The sequence below is a fragment of the Argiope bruennichi genome, chromosome 8 (assembly GCF_947563725.1).
Source record: "Argiope bruennichi chromosome 8, qqArgBrue1.1, whole genome shotgun sequence".
NCBI classification, from domain to species: Eukaryota; Metazoa; Arthropoda; class Arachnida; order Araneae; family Araneidae; genus Argiope; species Argiope bruennichi.
This window is the reverse complement of record NC_079158.1, coordinates 53991469-54012390: the sequence shown is the minus strand read 5'-3', so window position 1 is coordinate 54012390 and position 20922 is coordinate 53991469. Positions and strand designations below refer to the sequence as shown.

The 20922-nt window shown below is 25.7% G+C and overlaps 1 protein-coding gene across 4 annotated transcripts; it reads right to left on the bottom strand.

Annotated features, from left to right (window-relative positions):
- Positions 1–4764: 4764 nt before the first annotated feature.
- On the bottom strand, positions 4765–20920 carry LOC129981057 (GA-binding protein alpha chain-like). Of its 4 annotated transcripts, none has more exons than XM_056091687.1 (12): positions 20813–20920; positions 18593–18808; positions 16334–16475; positions 14939–15023; positions 12536–12613; positions 12296–12451; positions 10095–10307; positions 8819–8869; positions 8581–8700; positions 7777–7869; positions 6230–6453; positions 4765–5471 (listed from the first exon to the last, which is right to left on the bottom strand). In XM_056091687.1, exons 2-12 carry the CDS (start codon positions 18799–18801, stop codon positions 5283–5285), a joined length of 1560 nt encoding a protein of 519 aa, XP_055947662.1. In that variant the 5' UTR covers positions 18802–18808; positions 20813–20920; the 3' UTR covers positions 4765–5282. The 4 variants fall into 4 exon arrangements, with proteins under 4 accessions (XP_055947662.1, XP_055947659.1, XP_055947661.1 ...); XM_056091684.1 differs by having other exon boundaries at positions 4767–5471; positions 7765–7869; XM_056091686.1 differs by lacking the exon at positions 20813–20920 and adding an exon at positions 19951–20361 and having other exon boundaries at positions 4767–5471; positions 7765–7869.
- Between the last annotated feature and the right edge of the window lie 2 nt (positions 20921–20922).

The following is a 20922-nucleotide window of genomic DNA, read 5'->3' as shown; positions in this document are numbered from 1 at the left end:
AAATATATGCTGTTGTGAAGCAAAAATATTTGTGTTGCCACTTGTATCAATTCACTTATCAACAGCTGTTCATGGTAGACTATAATAAGAAAGCAGTAAAATTGGTCTTCCCAAAACTAGCTCCCATAAATAAATGCATTATCCCCTTTAATAAATGCATTATCTACCTTTCAGCATAAAATTATGCAAGGTCGTGAATGATTTTTACGATTCTCAGAGTTTTATTTTCAGTCTCATTCATGAACATTTCGTAATACAGGGCAGAAAAACAAGTATGCATTTTAGAAGATTTTTCATTCACTATTTAAAGCTAAAATTGGATACAGAACTGGATAATTACATACCAAACTTTATTAATTTAAGTGATAGTATACATGCATTTTTTTATGCAGTATACATGCATGAGAATGTACAGACCAACAGATGGTTAGCCTGTAGACTGATTTGATTAAAAATTTGATATCTACACTTTAGATGCTGAAACTGGATAATTTTATTATCTAAGTATCTATATTTACAGATGTCATATTCAAGGGGCATTCTTACAAACTTCCTGAGAATGCACTTTAATCAAAACTTGATATAAATCTACAAATTTTTTTGCAATGACCCGACACTAAATTTCAGTTGTCTTGATCAAAGCATATTATTATTATTATTTGAATTACCATGTTCACAGACAGACATAATTTTAAAAATATGTTTTGATTCAAAGTAGTCTGCAATTTGTCAAAAACCTCAAGTTAGAATTTTACTTTAGAAAATGATTATTATAATCACAATATTTTCCTTTTGTGTATTTTATACGTGAGAAAGTAAACATTTTTTTCTTAAATGATTCAATAGCATTGTCTTTTCAAGATCATAGAACAAAAAAAAAATGAATAAATATCTCAAAAAAAGCAAATATCTTCAACATACAAGACAATGGAGAACATTGTTCTCTACATATTAATTAATTTTAGTTAGCAAAGTACTTGCCACATTCTTCTAGAAAGTACTAATTCTGAATAATGCCAAGTAAATTGTACAAGCACAAATTTCGGGATTAAAGAAATTAAAAAATAAATAAATAAACGATCTTTAAAACTCTGGACATAAAATACTGTGTGCGTATTTTTTGTTATGCTACCCATTTTTTCAAATTGAACAATAATTTGGGACATAAGGGCTCTTTCTTTTAAAGATATTCGACAGACTCAATTTATTTGAGACAACTTTTTTTCAAGCTTTATTCCTCTCTTTTCCTTTTTATTTTTTTATATGTGGATCCTTTATTCCTTTCTTTTCCTTTTTAATTTTTTTAATAAGAGAGCCTTTTTGTTAGAACTGATTTTCATTTACTGATTGCTTATGGAGATTAGATGGTATATTAATTATAGGTGGATGGATATATTAACTATATATGTTTTGCTCATTGCATACATGAAATTTTCTTATGAAGACCCATCCCATGACATCACAGTTTTACTAAAAACATAATGGGCAAACCATCTATCTTTTAAATTTCATTGTATTGTTAACTTCACTTTATATGTTTTATAAATTGCAAATATATTAAACAGAATCTTTCTTTTTTAGCTTTTAGAAAGAAAATCAAGTAATCAGGGGTGTTTGTGGGACCCCAAAAAATCCCCTGAAACTTTTACGGACTTACTACCGACATTTTGGAGTTTCGAGAAGGGGGGGGGGGAGAAATGAAAAATTACAATTATGAAGTATTGAATGACCTAATTATAAAAGTTCAATGAATTACTTTTTTTGCAAAATTAAGACCTTTGAACCCAGGTCACGTGATCGCACATCTGGTCGAACGAAGTCTCTCCCTTTTTTTTCTGCCGCGCCTACTTGCCGAAAAGAATCCAGAAGAGAATGTCCGAGAACCGGGGGAATGAGTCATAACTCGCAATAAGGAAAGAACAAAAAAGAAGTTTTTTCCCCCTTTTCACGCATTATCACTGCCTTTGGAGAAAGAAAGGAAAAGTTTTCACCACACACACTGACCTTGCGTTTTCTGCTTTCAAAGCAAACAAAATTACCCAGATCAAAATAAATAATTCATTATTATTCCTACTTCCTTTTGAACGACGATCCCCGGAATTTCCGGGTATCGAAGTTCAAAATCCCCGGAATTCCGGGGTTTCCCCGGAGCACAAACACCCCTGCAGTAATAAAATATTTGATGACACAATGAGAACAGTTTGAATATCAGGACAATAATGTAATTTATTGTTTAATATTAGAAAAAAAAAATTTAAAAAATCACCAAAATTCAGAAAAAATTATCATTAGAAAGACAATCTTTTTAAAACAGTGTAAAATTCATTTTTATGCAATAACATTTTTGAAAATTATTGAAAAAAATGTCAATATACATAAATGTCAATAAAATTTTAATTTTTAATTAATTAAAATTTCAAAAAAATGGTACTCCAAGGTCCATGTTTACAACTTTCAAGGTATATATGTACCAAATTTGGTAGCTGTATATCAAATGTTCTTGTCTATATTCTGTGTTTGCCTGAAGAGTGACAACACATAGAAAGGCACACGTACTTTATTTTTCAGTATTGTATAACTTTCAAAACATTTAAGTAAGATTAATTGTTCTAGTTTTCATACAGTTTTTTTTAGTTGTTTAAAGATATTTTAATAAAAACAACATTTTAATTCTTAAGTAAGCATGAAGAGTAGAAGTGCAAAATATCTCAAATCTCAAAAGATAAATATTAAAAAGGAACAAAAACACTAACACAAGGAACAAAAGCACAACACTAAAAAAATAAAACAGCTATAATAATCAAGCACTATTTAAAAATGCTTATTGCATATTGAATAAATATCAGAATGAAAAAATTTGTATTTGAGAACTTGAAGACAAACTCTCAATCAAATAATGCAAAAGATGTTAAAAGCTTCTTTTATGGCATTTTTAGATTACTTAAAATATGAGAAATGATTTTGTCTTTTATATGCTTTTAAGAAGAGAATACACTAACCATGAGTATTTTTTATTATTCCAAATAATAATAACCTAACAGAAAATAAATTATTGCATATGGAAATACATTTTTCATTTATCAATTTCTTATCAGAGTGAAATTCATTAAATGAAGTTAAAACTATAGAAAAGATATGCAAAGGTAAAGAATATGTTCAGTAACTAAGAGATGATTCCAACAAGAAAATGCTAATTAAGAATAAAATGTTCAAATAACTAAGAAAAAATTAACTATGTAAACAAAAATTCTTACTGGGCTTAATAAATATACGTTTAAAACTTTGTAACCAAATTGTTCATATAGTTTTAAAAAATGGAATAACATATTCCCAATGTTACATCTAAATAGAATTACTCTTAAAGTAGTATTTATGATCAGATAAGTTAAATTCACAGAGCTTTTCACTGAACATGAAGTGAATGAAATTAGAATAAAAGTAAACTTGAAATAAATTTATCAATTTGTTTGAATTCAAGTAATTAAAGAATTATATTTAAAAAAAAATTCAAATCATTAGAGTACATGGACAAATAGAAATTTAAAGATCATGGGTAAGAAATCTGCATATTATCGGAAAAGTGGGAAATGTAAAGTTTCTTTCACAGTTTTAAGACATCTCTTGGGTGTGCTGAAAGAAGTAGGTTTGTCTATTGATTAGATAAAAATCCATAAACAGCATTTTTAAGTACGTGCAGGAAAATATTGCAAAATTTACTCCTCCAACAATTATAGACTGAAAGTTTCAATTTTAGATTTCCAGTCATAGACTGCCATATTGATATTTATATATTTAACAGGAAAGATCTTGCTTTTAAAAGAGTGGCTGCATAGAAGCTAGTGCTTCAGCACTTGGTCAGTGTTTGGACACAATAGATTGTGTTTTTTTTTTTTGTTTTTTTTAATATTCATGATTTATATTTGTACAGCTATAGTAAGGCTAATGTACCATTCCATCCAGCTATCAGAACAAGCTTAAAATTTAAAAAAAGTTTTCCATAAATGAATTGACACTTTGCATGTTAACGCAAACACTTGAACTACAGCTTTGCAATAACTTTAACAACTGAGTTGTACAGACTATTCCCCTCCTAAAATTTAAATACTTCCTTCCTAAAGCTATATAAGTTTGAAATATTTTGTGAAGATCTTTCTTTTCTGCTTTCCATCTTTGTATGCAATATGCTATACTATGCTTGCAATGCCTGGATAAAGACACTTTGTCAAAAACTAAAAATTGAATTATTTCATTGAAATTATAGAGAATAAATGTTGTTAAAAAAATTCTTTAACTATTTTGTTCACAGCATGTTATATATATATAAACAAAAGTAAAAAAACCAAGTTAATAGGAAAACAAATAATCGAAACTAATTTTTAGTTGCGATTCCGAAACTATTTAGTTTCGTTTTAAAAATATTTCTAACTTTAGATTGGTTACTTATATATATCCTGAGCGTTTTCAATATGGTCAATTTTTATGCTTTTAGCTTTTAGTAATTAAAAATAAGTAGAATTTTTCAAACCGAAAGAACATTTTTGTTACACTTTATATTTTTCTTCCAAAATATGATGCAAAAACTATAGAGAAGTAAATTTAATAATATAAATGACATGAACAACAAATTTCTGGTTTTTATTTATAATGAAGTACTTGGTATTTACAAAAGTATATACATAAAAATACTAAGAGTTGTAATTCCTTATATTACTTAGCAATAAAAGCATTTCAGACAAACAAAAACTTCCCCAGAAAAAAATAATAAAGGGGTGTATGAAAAAACAAACTTTTTGTTCTTGAAGATTAATAAGTCATATGAATTTACAAATCATTCTTCCTATCATTCAAATATTTTAGAAATCAATATACATTTGTATATTTTAAATGATAACATTTTTACAATAGAACTTCTTACAATTGACTGAATTAAAAAAAAAAAGCAATATTTTAAATGCATACGATTTAAAAATTTAATTAATATTACAGATTCATTCACTATAGTTATTAATAATAACATATTCCAATTATTATTAAATTAATAATTCCATACTAATGGTTATGATAAACATAATTAGTTCAACACAGTTATAATAAAATATATACATCTGTTAAATTCTCAAAGCAGAAACGTATAGCAATACACTATGCAAACATTTAGTTTACATTGTGCTTGTGTGTTTTTATGTACATTTGGTCCCAAGCACCATCTTAAGAAGATTATTTGGGCATTTAAAAAATATGTATAGTTTTTTTATATATAAAATATGAATTTATATATAGTATCATTTAATATGTATGGGCGATGCAGAATTTGAATCAATTGTTTGAAATGTTAGAACAGCATTTTGTTGGTAACTCTCATTTCTTTTCATTTCACATTCTGTAACCAATCTATTTAATTCATAAGCATCATAGCCTAAAAGACTCTTCAGATCACAAACAAATTTATAGACAAAGCGCTTTCCATGGACCTGTAACAAAAACATACAAATCAAGCACTAAAAATTTTTCTTCACCTTTTATTGCTTCTTTTTTAATATATCAGTAAAAAAAAAAAAAAAAAAAAAAATCGATTAGCAAACAAAAAGAGAATGTATATACAAAGAAATTTTCATTAAATATTAATTAGAATTTTGGAAGAAATTGCCATACAATGAGGTAGTTCAATCTTATGCTTAGCGAGATCCATTATACTTTTTCTCTAAAGAAAACTGAAAAGCAATTATTTATTCTTAAATATTGAGAGCAGCATGGTTTTGTAATATGAAGATATTCACCAACAGAAATGAAAAAATAGGAACAAGGAAATCATAATTATGATTCAGAATGTTTGTTACTCTCATATGAGCAAAGAGTGTTTATGTGAGTTTTATATGAACCAGTTAGACATGATTTAACATACTGAAATTAAAATTTTAAAAATGGCAAATTGGTTAATTAATATTGGTGAATAGTCAAACCAAAGAAAAAATTAATATGATGATTTCAATAATTTTAATGTTGATTTTCAATTTTGAAAATAGAAAATTTTATTCATAGATGGTAATCACAAATGATAAAAAAAAAAAAAAATGAAAGCAGTCAAAGCAATTGCAATAAATGACATTTACTTACATATGTTTTAGATAAATGAGATATCATTGCTAAGACTATTTATACAATAAGATTAAAGAATGAAATTTTCATGCATTCATTTGTTATTGTCACAAATAAAATCTGCAGCACATACCTTTGCAAGCATTTCACCATCATAATAGTAACGAAGAGCTCTGCTTAATTTTTCATAGTTCATAGTTGGTTTATTTTTTCGTTGTCCCCATAATTGTGCAACCATTTCAGGATTTATAAGTTTAAATTCTCCCTCATCTCCTTGCCAACGAATAAATTCTCTAAAATCTTTGTCAGTTAAAAGTTCCAATAAAAACTGCCACAGCTGAATTTGTCCATTGTTCCCTAAGATTGGAAAGATATATATACAAGTTATATTCTTCTAAGCTTAATATATAAATTATTAAATAAAAAAATAAGACTATATTTATTCACTACAATTAAACAACTTTTATAAATATTTTGTTATTATCTACCTTAGATAATAATAAAATTACCTTAGATAAAATAATATAGAAACCTTAATGTTTTATCGTTTTTTTTTGTTGTCGTTTTTTAAATTTTATTATGTAATAATACAGATAGAGTTTAAACTTTTCTTCTTCCAAACGCTTTTCCAGGAGAAATTACTTTTTCAACCATAAAATTCAAAAATAATTTTTTAAAATTATTTGAGAATTAGATGTGCCCATTTAGACAACTTGTTATCCTGTTAACAATAGCTTAGATTTGATTGTCACAGATTAACTAATGAAAGTTATAGTAGAAAATGTCATGCACATTGATAGACTATTTAGGAAATTAAAATAAATAAATAAAAAGAAAGAAAGAAACTTTAATTTATATTGCATTTAAGATGGAAATATGCAGTAAAACAAACTAACTATTAAATTCAGATAGAAAGAAAAAGTGATATATTAACAGAGAAGGGAAAGGAGATGGGGGAGAGTGCCAAATACAAAAGTTTTAAAAAAATGGAGAAAAAATATTATTTAATAATTTCAACTAATCTTTGAGGGGAGAATATAAAGAATTAATATAAAAACAATAAAATTATAAACCTCATCTTTATTCACATATCAATAAACCAGTGACTTTAAACTTAAATGCTCTAAATTGTTTTATTCTAAAGCAGAAGTTGGAAAAAGTATATTTTATAATAAAACAGATATTAGGACTGGAAATATTTTTAAACTCCTTCCAATATTAAACAGTGCTGGACAATTATATTTTAGATCTAAAAATAAAGTTTTTACTTCAAATTATTTATAAATATAAAAGTAGACAGCTTGTAAATTATTGTAGTCCCACTGTTTAAGAAACTTTGATCTTAAGTACAGAAGTCAAAACTGATATTCAACTACAAAAGTTAAGTGTATAATAAAATAATAATAATAATATAATGATGATGTTCAATGTTCATTTTATTTTCAATTTTTGCATTGTCACATTTCTTAAAACTATCTTCTAGAAACATAATATTACATAGTTTTATTACACATTGATTATTGACTTTAAGATGGTTTCAGAAGACACCTTATCTGACATTTTACTTTTGCAAAGCATTTATGCGAGCATTAAAATGTCTAGAAATTCATACTTGTAAAACCTCAATAAAATTGCTCAAAAATACATTCATGGCATTGAAAATCAGACCTGTAGGATTACCCGGGCAGCCTTCGTAAGGAGGTCCTATTCTAGAAACTCGTTTGTACTTTTCTTCATCAACTTGTGTTTGCAAAGTAATTCCAGAATGGTGGCCTATTAAGGAAAATAAAGTTATATAATAAAAATGAATATATATGAAATAGTTTTATAATTACTGATGACAACAGTATAGACAAGGAGATCCAAGGTCATCTAATGAATGCAAATAAAGCCTTTTACAAACTAAAATGATTTTTTAAATCCTCACTACTATCAAGAAATACAACATTTTTTACAATATAAAACTTTATTTAGACCAATACTTACCTATGGCTCAGAGACCTGGACTGTGACCAAAGCTGAAGAAAATTAAACAGCCATTTTTTGAAAGAAAAATTCTTTGAGCCATTCTTGGTGGGATAGAAATCAACAATGTTTGGAGAAGAAGTTATAACTTTGAGCTATATAAAATCTATAGAGAGCCAGATATTATAAAGTTCATAAAAATAAATTGGATGAACAAGCAGCTCACATATTTAAAATGGATGATGATTCCATATTAAAAAAATTATTTTACATAAACCTCTAAGAAAAGAGGTAGACCCAAAATGAGATGGATGGAGTCAGTGGCTATCCAGGAAAGGAACTGGAGCACAAATGTCAAAAGTGGTGGAAGAGAATTCACAGAAAAGCACTGACCCACCCTGGGCTGTCTAGCCAAATGTGATGATGAATAAAAATGAAAATAATAATAATAATACTATAAATAACTAAAAAATTAATTAAAATATCTCACAATATGAATAAAGAATTTTTGCAGCATACCTATAAAATTGCTTGAAGAAGACTCAATAGGAACTTTGGGTGATTTTGGTTTAGGAATTCTTTTGATCTTAAAAACTTTATTCTTATTTTGTGGTCGAGTTTTGGGACGTTGAACAGTAGCTGAAAATATAAACACTTTATTTAATGAAAGTAAATATATAAATAAAATAATGAGCAACTTGATAAATAATTAAATGGGGAAAATATATTAAAGTTTTAAAAAAATTTTTAAAAATACCTTGATCTTCATCACTCAGAGTGTATGATATTCCAGGACGCTGAATGATAGCTGAAAGATGAAAAACATTTTTCAAAATTAATCATTACATAATGAAAATAATTTGTTACAAGCAAAAACTTTTAAAAGCACTTGTAAAAATTGATTGCAAGGAATTGCAAATTCCGAGATGAATATACACCATAAAATTATTTTTAAGCTAAGTGCAGTAATTTATAACATTCCTACAGTGATTTCTACAGTACTACATGTAGTGATATATTAATGTCTATATTTCAGATCCATCTACATCCAGTATTTTTCATCTATGCTCTTCAAAGACATATTTTTCAAGCATTCCATATAAAAATTACAAATCAAAAAGGGGAAAAAATACTTAAAAAATATTAAAATATCTTCTCAAACTCATAAATATACTAGCTCCCTTTCAATTAAAAATTTCTGTAAGATTGTCATTCTTCTCTTTTTACAATGAATTTTGCAAGATAATTGCAAATTGTATAATCACTGCAGGATTTCTTAATATCAATAAAAAAAAATTCTTAAATAAAAAAATATGTTTGATCTCCTTTTCATTTATTCAGCATATGAATGTTCATAAAAATATGTTGCTTTTTCAGATCATTCTGCAAATGTAACTAACAGCTGAAACTAAAGTGTATTTGCTTAATATTCAAATTATATGCTGAATGATTAGACAATTAAAAAAACAATAAAGATTTTAAGAATTTTGCACTAACATCTTTTATTTGATTAAAAAATAATTAGCATTCAATTTATTTTTCGAAAAATTTATGATTAAATATGTAAGATGTATCAACATAATTCATAAACTTCATAAATAATTACTGAAGCTCAAATGAAAATTATTTCATATTTTAAGAAACAACTTATTACTAAGAAACTATAAATTTGTTTAGAATTTCTCTTGGCTCTAATAATAATTTGTTCCCAATTAACATCTTAGAAAATGTGTTAAATTTATTCAACTGAATTTATTGAATAGAATATAAATAATAATAATAAATCATGGCCTCTCTTTTATTTAAATGCAATGCAAATTTATTGATGCATTAAATAATTTGATGTGTTTGGCTTTTGAAGCTAATTATTTGGCATATTCACTATCAGTAATTTTTAAAATTAAAAAAAAATTAAATGTAATAATCAAATTACAAATACAATATATATATTGAATACAATTTTAAACAACAATAAAAGATTTAAATGTTAATTAAAACTAATCAATAAAAACAAACACTTTTTCATAACTAACCTATAATTTTAAATTTACGTAATAATTCAACATGAGCCCAAAACATATCTTCAGAATCGAAAGCAATTTTTTCTCGTAAACTTTCTTGACTCATGCTCATTAAGTCTCGGCCTGAATACTTCCACTCATTAAGATCTATTTTAGGTATTTTAAAATGATGTGTAGCCCATTCTAACCAAAGCTTTACATGTTCAACAGTCCATGCAGATGGATCTGTGGAAGAAAGAAAGAAACAGTAAAAAGATAATTAGATCTTTTATTATTATAAAATTAATTGATAAAAGCCACAATGACATATCTTCACCATAACTACTAATGAATGTCTACCTCAAAGTAAGAGAAGTCCTACAAAACATTCAGGAAAGAAAATTTAGTATTTTTAGTATTTAGTACTTTTTATATCAATAACAGTTACTCTATACAAAGTACAATAATCATTTGTTACAAAACTTATGATTTCAGAAACTTTATACAACAAAATTTCTGTATTTTGCATATATAAGCATATTTGAAGGCTTCCAAGATAACAGAAAAGTTAAATATCACCAACTAGAGAGTATAGATAAATGGTACCTAAAAGCGTAGTAATAATTTTTTACAATTCACACACTCCTTTTATTCATCGACATTTATTGATTTTAAGACCAATACTTGATTGACCACACTTATTTTCACTAACATTTATTGCAACCACTGTATTTTTCACTAACATTTATGCATAGTGATAACAGTTTTGATGTAATGGAAAAGAATTGGCAATTTATAACAGTGATGACAAAGAAGAGAACTGGTCAACAAAAGATAAACCAGGTATATAAAAATTGATTATATCTTACTTCATTTATTGAGAATAAAAACCTTTAACAGTAACTTTAAAAAACAACTTAGCATTCAATTTTGCTTGTTAACTATCCAAATATTTTTTTCAGTATTTATTCTATAACTAAATCAAACATAAGCAAAACTTTTGATGTCATATACTTACCTCTTACCAAACACAGACGATATTCCAATCATACAATTGATAATAATGTCATAAACGAGCAAATATTTTAAGAGTTAAAAAAACTTCTACAAAATTTTATGATTCTATTTTGTTATATAAATTTAATACATTAGATACATGAAAAATAATATAAAGGCAGGAAGTTTCTTTTTCTTTCAGGCAAAAAAGTTCATAAAAATAATTCTTATTAAAATATCCATCTTGCATTTTTTTAAAATATATATTTATTTGTAACATGAAGTATGCTTTAAAATAAAGAAAAAAAAAATCAATGAAACTAAAATGAGATATAATGTTCTTGAATCATAATAATTTATTGAAGCAGCAAAAGTGTTTAGAATTGTATTTTTAAATCAATATATCAATAAGGCATTAAAGTAAGATAAGTATTTTCTCTTTGTAATAATTTACTTAAAATTTACCAATCCAACCACTTTCTGAAAACTTTTACATAATTTTCAAATAAAGTAAATCATTTGTATTCAATTTAGAAATATTTAAGCAATGATCTAAGAATGTATAATAGCCTATTTTACACAAGCTATTTTTATAAGCAAGATGTGCTTCATTTACTGTTTGGTAATGCAAGAATTTTCTAATATTTTAAATAATATCATACAGGAAAAACATATTTTTATTGTTTATCCATTCAAACACTATTCAATTTATTAAAAAATATTTTATAGCACTGTAATGGTCTGGAAATATGGAAAAAAAAAAAAAAAAAAAAAAAAAAAACATACCTTAAAATATTAGAAATTTTGACATGTGTAAAAAAAATCAATGCATATAAAAGCAAATGATATAAATATTCTGAACGGTGCATTTTAATCAATCAACAATAAGTAAATATCAACATTTAGTATGACACAACTTCACATAGAAAGCAACTTGACATTATTAATAATATACTCAATTTTCACATAAAACAAATTGCCACATTAATCTACCTATAAAAAAATTCAATGCTAACAGACTTTCTAATTATTTATATTTTTCATTTAAATTGATTAATAATATGATTAATAAAATAATATATCCATTGAAAGTTTGATAACTGAAATATTTTACTTTATTCACTTTAAATATTTAAGTTCATTCACTTTAAATATTTAAGCTTGACCATTTCTTTTTTATTTTATATTTGAACAGCTCTAAAAAGCCATGGATAGAAAGTTCAAAATTTTTTAATTACCACTAGAAATTCCATGTTTTTCTTGCATTTTACGAAAATCAGGGGCAATAATCCAACGCAAAGAATCTTGCTCTTCTACAGATGATTCATTCTTCCTTTGATGACCAGTTGATTCAACAAAAGTTGTTTCTCCCAACAAATAAATGCGAGCAGAAACTATAGAAAAGAAAACCATACTTAAACAAAGCTAATTAAAAATTGATGAACCTAAAAAATAGAGGTTCACAACAAATATAATACCTTCATCATTTACAGCTGGAGACATTGCAATTTCTTCAGCTGGCTTAAGAACATCAGCAATATTTATTTTTTTTATTCCTGTATAGAAATATAATAATATTAGAATAGTAATGAGTTACAACAAGCACAAATAAAAATTTTTTATTAACAGTAAACAAATGAAAGCATTTTTTTTTTTTTTTACAATATTGCTTACAAAATATATCCTATAACAATAAAGCATAAAATTATCAACGATATTAAAAGAAAAAAAGTTGTTGAATAATTAAATAATATCTTTTAAATACAAATTTAGTCCTTTTTTTAAAAATAACAATAATAATGATGTTAAGCTTTTCTTGTTTGTTTACATGGAGTTAATAAAAATACCAAAGGTTAACATTTCAGAGAAAACATTGTATTTAAAAAGAGATATTGTAGCATCATTTACAGCATTATAATGTAATTTGTCTTTTACTTTTCTAATTTTCTTTTAATATAGTGATATAAAAAAGCTTTCAATTCTGAATTTGAATTTTCTAATAATGAATTTAAAAGCAAGAAGTAGTTTGATTTGTGAAAACATAAGTATGAAAAATTGCAAAACTCAACCCTTTGAGGCACTATATTAATAAACCTTTTTTCACTCCTTAAAAAAAAGCATGGGTGAAGTGCATACTCTAACTATAAAGTATTCATAGCTGAAAAATTTTTCTTGCCTTCATGACTCCTTCCCCTTTTGTTATTTCTCATTTACACTGGGAGCACGAAACACGTTTCCTCGTCAATTTTCTTTAGAAGCCTGGAAGGTATGTGTAGCTGTTATAGAATCAGAAAAATTTTCCCACAAACAATTCTCAAACTTTACACTCTGCTATAGTATTTTGATGGATGTCATCTTCTTTGAAAGCTTCAGAGAAAGCTGGCTACCACAACAACACTCTCCATGTTTTCTTCACTGCCCCCTATATCTATTTTAAATTGAGTTCAAACAAAGACACCAGATTCAAAAGCCCATTTGCAGATACTAAGTTTAAAGGAAACTATCACTTGAATTAACTCCCCACCTACTTTGTAGTGTAAGGAGTTATTGCTATTCTTAATAATAAATTATTTACTACAAAGAAAAGCAGAGCTGAATTTCTCCTTAATGCACTCAACAACTCATATGCACTATACAAAAAGACAGTATGTAATGGGGAAAATGGAATAGGTTTTCAAAAGCTGCAGGAAATAACAAATCCTAAGAAGCATTCAGATATTTCGAGAATAAAGCAAGTTTTGTTCAAAAATAAATTTAAAAAATGAAAAATTAACAGTTTACTTTGGCATATGCTGCAAAGTTATAAGAAATAAGAAGAGTGTTACTTCAAAAATTCCACTTAAATAAATTGAAGTTTGCAACATATTTTTTACGAATATATCTATCATTGCAAAGAATTAATTTCTGTGAAATGCCTTTACTTTATAGTGCTATATTATATATATATATATATTATTTAACATGTCAGAATTTTAGTATACTAATTTATAGAATGCCCATTAAAAATGTAACTGAATAAAGTATTTTAAACTAATAATAATGTTCAATGAAACTTCCACAAATTTATGTGCTGCCCTCTACAGGCTGACAAACCATTATGGGGAGGTGGGACAGATTCATTCCACTTTTTTCAATCTCAATAATTAATAAAGCAATTGCATTTTTGATAAATGAATAGGTTGGAATGTATTCACAGAATTTTCAAGATTCCTTTTACAGCATATATTTATTTATAGTCATTAATAGTCATTTCTTTCACTACAAATAAAAAAGAATTTCATAGTCTAAAAAGATATTAATTTAAAATTATTTTTAAGACATTCTGATTAATTTGAAATGGTATTGAATTTTTAAAATAAAAGAAATGTTCAAATATCTAAAAAAATAATATTTGTAAAAGAAAAGTAGCAAGGAGTGTATTTTTAAAAAATCTTAAAAAAGGGGGGGGGCAGACTGCTACACAAAGTGTTAAAAGATCCAATTTTTTCCCCCTTTAAAAAAATAACAGTAATTTTACACCAGTAAATAATAATGAATTAACAAAGTAAAGTAATAAGATTCAGTAGAACAGTGATTTTTTTCTGAAGCCTTTCTTTATCATATTTGACATTAAAGTAAGATATAATATGCAACAATTTTATCCATTTCCAAGTCTGGCACTCAAGAAATATCTACATCACCTTTTCAAATATGCACAACCAATCTTATAATTAAATATTATCAACAATCTGATATAAATAAACAAAATATAAATACAAAAGAATGGCAAAATACATTCACAAAAATATTCTTCATTTTAAAACTTCCATAGAAACATGACATTATTAAAGAGAGACAAAATAATATTATTGTTAAGTTTTTCAATAAAAAAGTAACCATACCATCCATTTCTGTTATATTCACATTAATTTGAACTAAGCCTTCTCCTTGAACACACTGATTAACTAAATTTTTTGTTGCATCTAACTGTAGAAAAGAAAACAGCAGAAAGTTAAACAAAATCTAAGACATAAAAATAAAATATGTAATCTTATAAATTAAAATAAAAACTTCATAGTTAATAATGAAATGATCATAAAACTTTAAGTTAATAACTCAATAATTAGATGACTAATTTTTGTATTTATTTTTCTTTTTTAATAACAATACTTTTTATAAAATTTTTATTTAAAAAATTTAAAGCCCATTCGATGTTTTTTGAAATAATAATGGAAATTCAGTAGTTTTTATTTGAAATAAAGATTTCTACTGGAGAGAGGTCTTACAATAATTTTAGCTTATAAAAAAAGGAGCCTCCACATCAAAAAAAAAAAAAAAATGAGAGAATGTGTATATGCACTTGTAAAATAAATATACAAGTGCATATACACATTCTCTAAAGAAATAACATGCTACTGTGAGAAAAAATCACTAATAAAAAAAAAATCTTTGTTTTGTTAGATTTTGGAATATAATCAGGTGAGAAAAATATGATTCTTTTTATGTCAACAAATAAATGTGAATTTAATTATGATATTAAGCAATGAAAACACAACATCAAATGACTGATACAACAATTATACTTTTATTTCAAAGAATGTTTAAGGGCATTATTCAGCCATAAAACATCTTTGAAACATTATTAATTTTTATAAATGTAATGAAGCAATATACTTAAACTGGGAAAAATGCCATTAATGAAATAATAAGCTTTGTTTGATTGAGAAATGGAAGATACAGAGCACATGACCAAAATAAACAAATGTTGGTGATATTATACCACAAGCTTATAAACTTCTTTTTGAAGTTCGGCATTTTGCACACAGTCATTCATTATTATACTTCATAATATTTGAAATAAAATATATCAATTCTAAAAGAGTAATTTTTCTTAAAAATTAAATTTTTTGATTGAAAAAATAATCATAAGAACAAAGACTTGTATAATTATTAAAAATAAATAGCATCAACATTATTTCATCAACTGAAACAATAACAATTTGAAAAATATTCAAATGATAGAACAATGTAATGAATATTTAGCTTTTATTTGGGAATAATATCAGTATCACATATGCCAGTTTTAAACAATATGCAAGATGAATAAAATTCATGTTACTACTCAAATGGTGGAAATATACTTGGCCATCAAATTAAATAAATCATTTACATAATGAATGCAACCCTCAGAATCATTTAAATAAAGATCACAATTTGAGAAATAACATAATGTTGGCTCACACTCTGTTTAAAGTATAGCAATTTTGTAGTTCTATGCAGCAGTCATTTATACTAACCTCTTGAACATCCTGGAGAAAAAAACGATAATCAGACAAATCTAATCCTGTTCTCTGTTCAAGAAGAGATCGAAGAGTAGTTAAGGGCTTTGTTATATCCATATACTCAATTAGTGTATCAATATTACCTTCAACTGTAATACTGAAATTTAAAAAAAAATGAATAAATAAATACCTCTAACCTCGTTAAAATGAAAAACAAGGTAATTGGATTTATATATTTATTACCATGAATCAATATCCAGTGACATTTAAAGACTTATATTTGTTTAATCCATAAACAAAACTTTATTAAAAAATTCAATTCATAAATTAAAAAAAAACATGATAAGCTTATAATAAAATACATACAAACACATCAACTGTTCATTTACCAAATTAAATTAAATATAGTCAGATAAAAAAGATTTTATAAAATTAGTGACCAAGCAATTATATAATAACATCAAAATTAAGATTAGTAGGAAAGCCTGGGTTAGAAAGCTAAAACAATTTTTTAAAAAAAACAGAAGTTTTTTTTTTTTTTTAATTTTTACTAAAACTTTTTATGATAGACCCTATTACAGCATCACAGTACACAACTAAAACAGATAGTGAGAAGTTGTGAACATGTACACCATTTTAATTAGTAAATAGAATTGTTTTTTCTTGTAAACTTTGATTTAAGATAATTAATTGATCTTTTCAAAATATTTTTACTTATTTATTTCACCTATGTATTAAGTCTTGACCAGATCTCTAAGACTTTACCTTAAGGAAGTCTAACAAAGGTTCACATAATAAAAAATTGCCTTTTTAATTAACCCATATGAGAAAAAAACATTGTAATATAATTAATGAGAAATGAAAGCAAGAAGAAAGGATAAGGAAAAATGAAAGGTTTCAGAAAAAGAAATTCTAAAAGAAAAAACAACAGCAGAAAAAAAGATGAAGACAAGGATTTTGAATTAACATGAAGATTCTGAAAAAGAAAAATGGTTTTGTCCAAGATTGCAGAAACTCGTGGAAAAAAAAAACAATGATAAATTGTAGTATATTATGTTAATATTTCATTTTGAAGCAATTTTAGAACTATTTTGGAAGAGATTATGCAATTTTGTACAACATTCAAATGGCATGGCTAGTGTCTGAGCTATCCCCCCCTCCTTTGAAATTCCTACATCAGTGATTTCTGCTATATCAGTAGAAATATGCTTGACTGTGACAGATTTCATTACAAATATATAGCAGACTTGGTTACATAGCAGTTCTTCGCTGAATTGGGTTTCGAACCAGGGACACTCTGGCCCGAAGCCAACACATTGAAAACAGACCACCAAGACCTACAATTTTCATGAAGGAAAATGCGTTCAATGCTTAATTTGCAAAATTTAGATACAAAATGTGTGCAAAAGGAAAAAGTCTATCATTTACCTGTGTTAAATGCAATTCTGATATGAATGAATTTTATGTTGAATGATTTAATAATTTATCTTTAGTTTAATGTAAATCACTTGATAACATTTATTATTACAGTGCCAAATAGCAATAATCAACAAATTTCATGTGCAATTTAGTGAATATATTAATAGTAAAGGTACTGTAATAAGATACTGTTGTTTTTAACATTACAACTTGCCCTATATTTAGAACAAGTTTTAAAAGACGAGTTTTAGAAAAAATATCTCAGATGCTAAAATCAACAAAAATGTTGAATATTTTTTTATGTATATCCTGCATGAATAGTAAAGTTATAAAAAAAAAGTAATTATGATTAAATCATCACAAATATATTTATACATATAAGCATTATTTTTTTCAAAAATTGTGGCAATGAGCTCCCGTCTCTCCTAATTATTAAAACTGGTATGAAAGGTGTTGATAATAGAAAAATCCTGCAGGAACCAGCACTTTTCTATTTTTTATTATCAATTTTTAAAGTCAAGTCCTCAAATTATTTATCAACCTCACTCTTCTCTTAGATATATGCCACCAAAAACAATAGCCCCAAGTAAAATAATATAACAGCTAAGCAGTTGATGAAAAGACATGTTTTGCATCATAATTTTTTTTTAACATTGGATAATTTTTAATCCATTTAGATAGTTATTAAATTAATATAAAAGTGATATTTCATAAAAACCTTTGTGCTTGCTGATAAATACTATAGGCTTAACAGAAAGAGTATAAAAAATTTATATTTCTGACATAGTAATGGAAATTCAAAGCAAAATTTGATAACAATATTTCACAAAACCACACAGGAAAATTCAGACAAACCTTTCCTCATCTTGTACGATGTCTTCAGCATTAACAATTTCAACGATCTCATGTGGACTTTCTAAAACAGCCCCCATTGAACCTGCTGACAGCTGCATACCTTCAAGGTTTTCCATAGAAGCAACTTCACTGGTAATACCAGCAGTTACTCTTGCTTTCTTTTCAGCAGCACTTTCATCAGAAGAACTTGAATCACTAACACGTTTCATTTTTAATCTGAAATAAATAAATAAAAATACAAAATTAGAATTATGTCTCGATTTCTTTTTCAAAAAGTTATAGCAAATATTTCATTAAAAAATATTAATGCATCTAATGAAAGCTTTTTCATAATCTTAGTGTAGTTTCCTCAAAGAATGGATTTTGTCCTGAAAAGCTACTTGCAAAGGGCACAGATAGATCAGTTATAGTTTGTAATAATTTAGCTTCTAAATAAGTAAATTTGTAAAAAATTATCTATGAATTATAAAATATTAGGAATATTAGGTGAATTTGCAATGTATTATTAAAATCTTTATTAAATAAATTAAAGTATAATTTAAAATATATAAGAATATTAATTATACCATTATACTGATTATATTTCATTTGATGAATTCCATAAAATAATGATTTGTTTTGTTTGTCAAAAATTTTATACTTCAGAAAATCTCATATTACAGTTCATGTTTTTCTTTTTAAATATTTACATTATAAATAGTAACATTAATATCAAAAATGTAATTATTATTTGTTTATAAAATACCAATCTTTCCAGCAATTCATTCTGAGGTGAAATTTTAAAATATCCCCAAAAGATTCAAGAGAGGAAACATGTTACATATTAGTAACAGCTTTCAACTGAGGCAATCATAATGAAATTAATAAATAAATAAAGAGAAATATGTGTCATTGATTGTTTGAGAGAGTGGGTATTTTTTTTAATTCATTAAAATTAATTTTTTTTTAAATTTTCCTACGTGAAATATATTATTTGATGATATTAAGATTTTAATTATCAGTAAAAATTTTCTGATAGAAAAGAATCTACTACGTCCCATAAAAAAAAATGGTCGTCTAGTATTATTTAAAGACATTTATTTCTTTGAAAATTTATGTCACAGCTATTAAAAAGTACTACTAAAACTAAAAAGTACTATTTTGGGACACTTAATTAAAATTAATTTTTTTTTTAATTTTCCTACGTGAAATATATTATTTGATGATATTAAGATTTTAATTATGAGTAAAAATTTTCTAATAGAAAAGAATCTACTACGTCCCATAAAAAAAATGGTTGTCTAGTATTATTTAAAGACATTTATTTCTTTGAAAATTTATGTCACAGCTATTAAAAAGTACTATTTTGAGACACTTACAGCTCAAATCATTTTATTCTTTTCAGGAAATATTTTCAAGAATTCTGAAGAAAAGCACATGTTCTATGTTTTGGTTATAAATATTATTGAAGTTACCGGTATAAATACCAATCATATAAATTATCTATGAAATGCAGGTTTAATTTTACTTTGAAACAAATAAATCGACTACAGCATCAAGCATGTCAAAGGATTTTAAATAAAAATCTTTTTTTTTAAACATTAAATGTATAAAAAATTTTGAAATAATGCCCTTTATAAAAAACACGTTCACATGATTGACCAAGAACAATATTTTCTATAACATTTAACATTTTGCATCTCATATTATTTACGGAAATTGCTTCAGCCGCTCACAGAAATTTCAAAATCTATGGAAAGAAAAGAAAATTATCGTTTAATGATTTTAAAAATATTTGACAATATGCAATGATTATTTAAAAAGCAACTGCAATTATTTATATATTTAACAATATCAGAGCTTTACCGTCAACGTAAAGAAAAGCTGTACCAAATGACAATATAAGTTTATATCAAATAATAAACATTCAATTCAACGGAAGTTAAGACTGACAATAATCACGTGACCGGATATTCAATAGTACAACTGCAAAGTAGAAGTTGGATTTCCAAATTATTCCATTTTCAATAATAAAAAATTAGTCAGACTTTCCAGGAATTTTTTAAATGCTAACAAATAAATACAGTTTCTAAACTTATTCTTGCTTTTTTGATGTCTCAAATCTAATTTTTATCCTAGAATATTATTTATGTACCTATTCTGGACTAAATCAGAAAAAAGAATTGCAATGTACTAATCGATTTTATACAAAAAAATACTAAAAATAAGTAAAAAACATACGGGATTCATTAGGATTCAGCAGTCTTGAGAGACTGAAATGAATCGAAATAAAATAATGTTACCAGTCATTATATCAAGAACAAATCTCTTCCGCATAATTGAAGAAAAAG

Excerpts from the sequence above, each read along its gene's own strand:
- LOC129981057 (XM_056091684.1), bottom strand. The coding sequence starts at position 18,801 with ATGAAACGTGTTAGTGATTCAAGTTCTTCTGATGAAAGTGCTGCTGAA. Across the intron at positions 16,476-18,592 it reads ATCGTACAAGATGAGGAAAG|TATTACAGTTGAAGGTAATA; the intron begins GTTTGTCTGAAT and ends TTTAAATTTCAG. Across the intron at positions 5,472-6,229 it reads ATGGTGAAATGCTTGCAAAG|GTCCATGGAAAGCGCTTTGT; the intron begins GTATGTGCTGCA and ends TTTTTGTTACAG.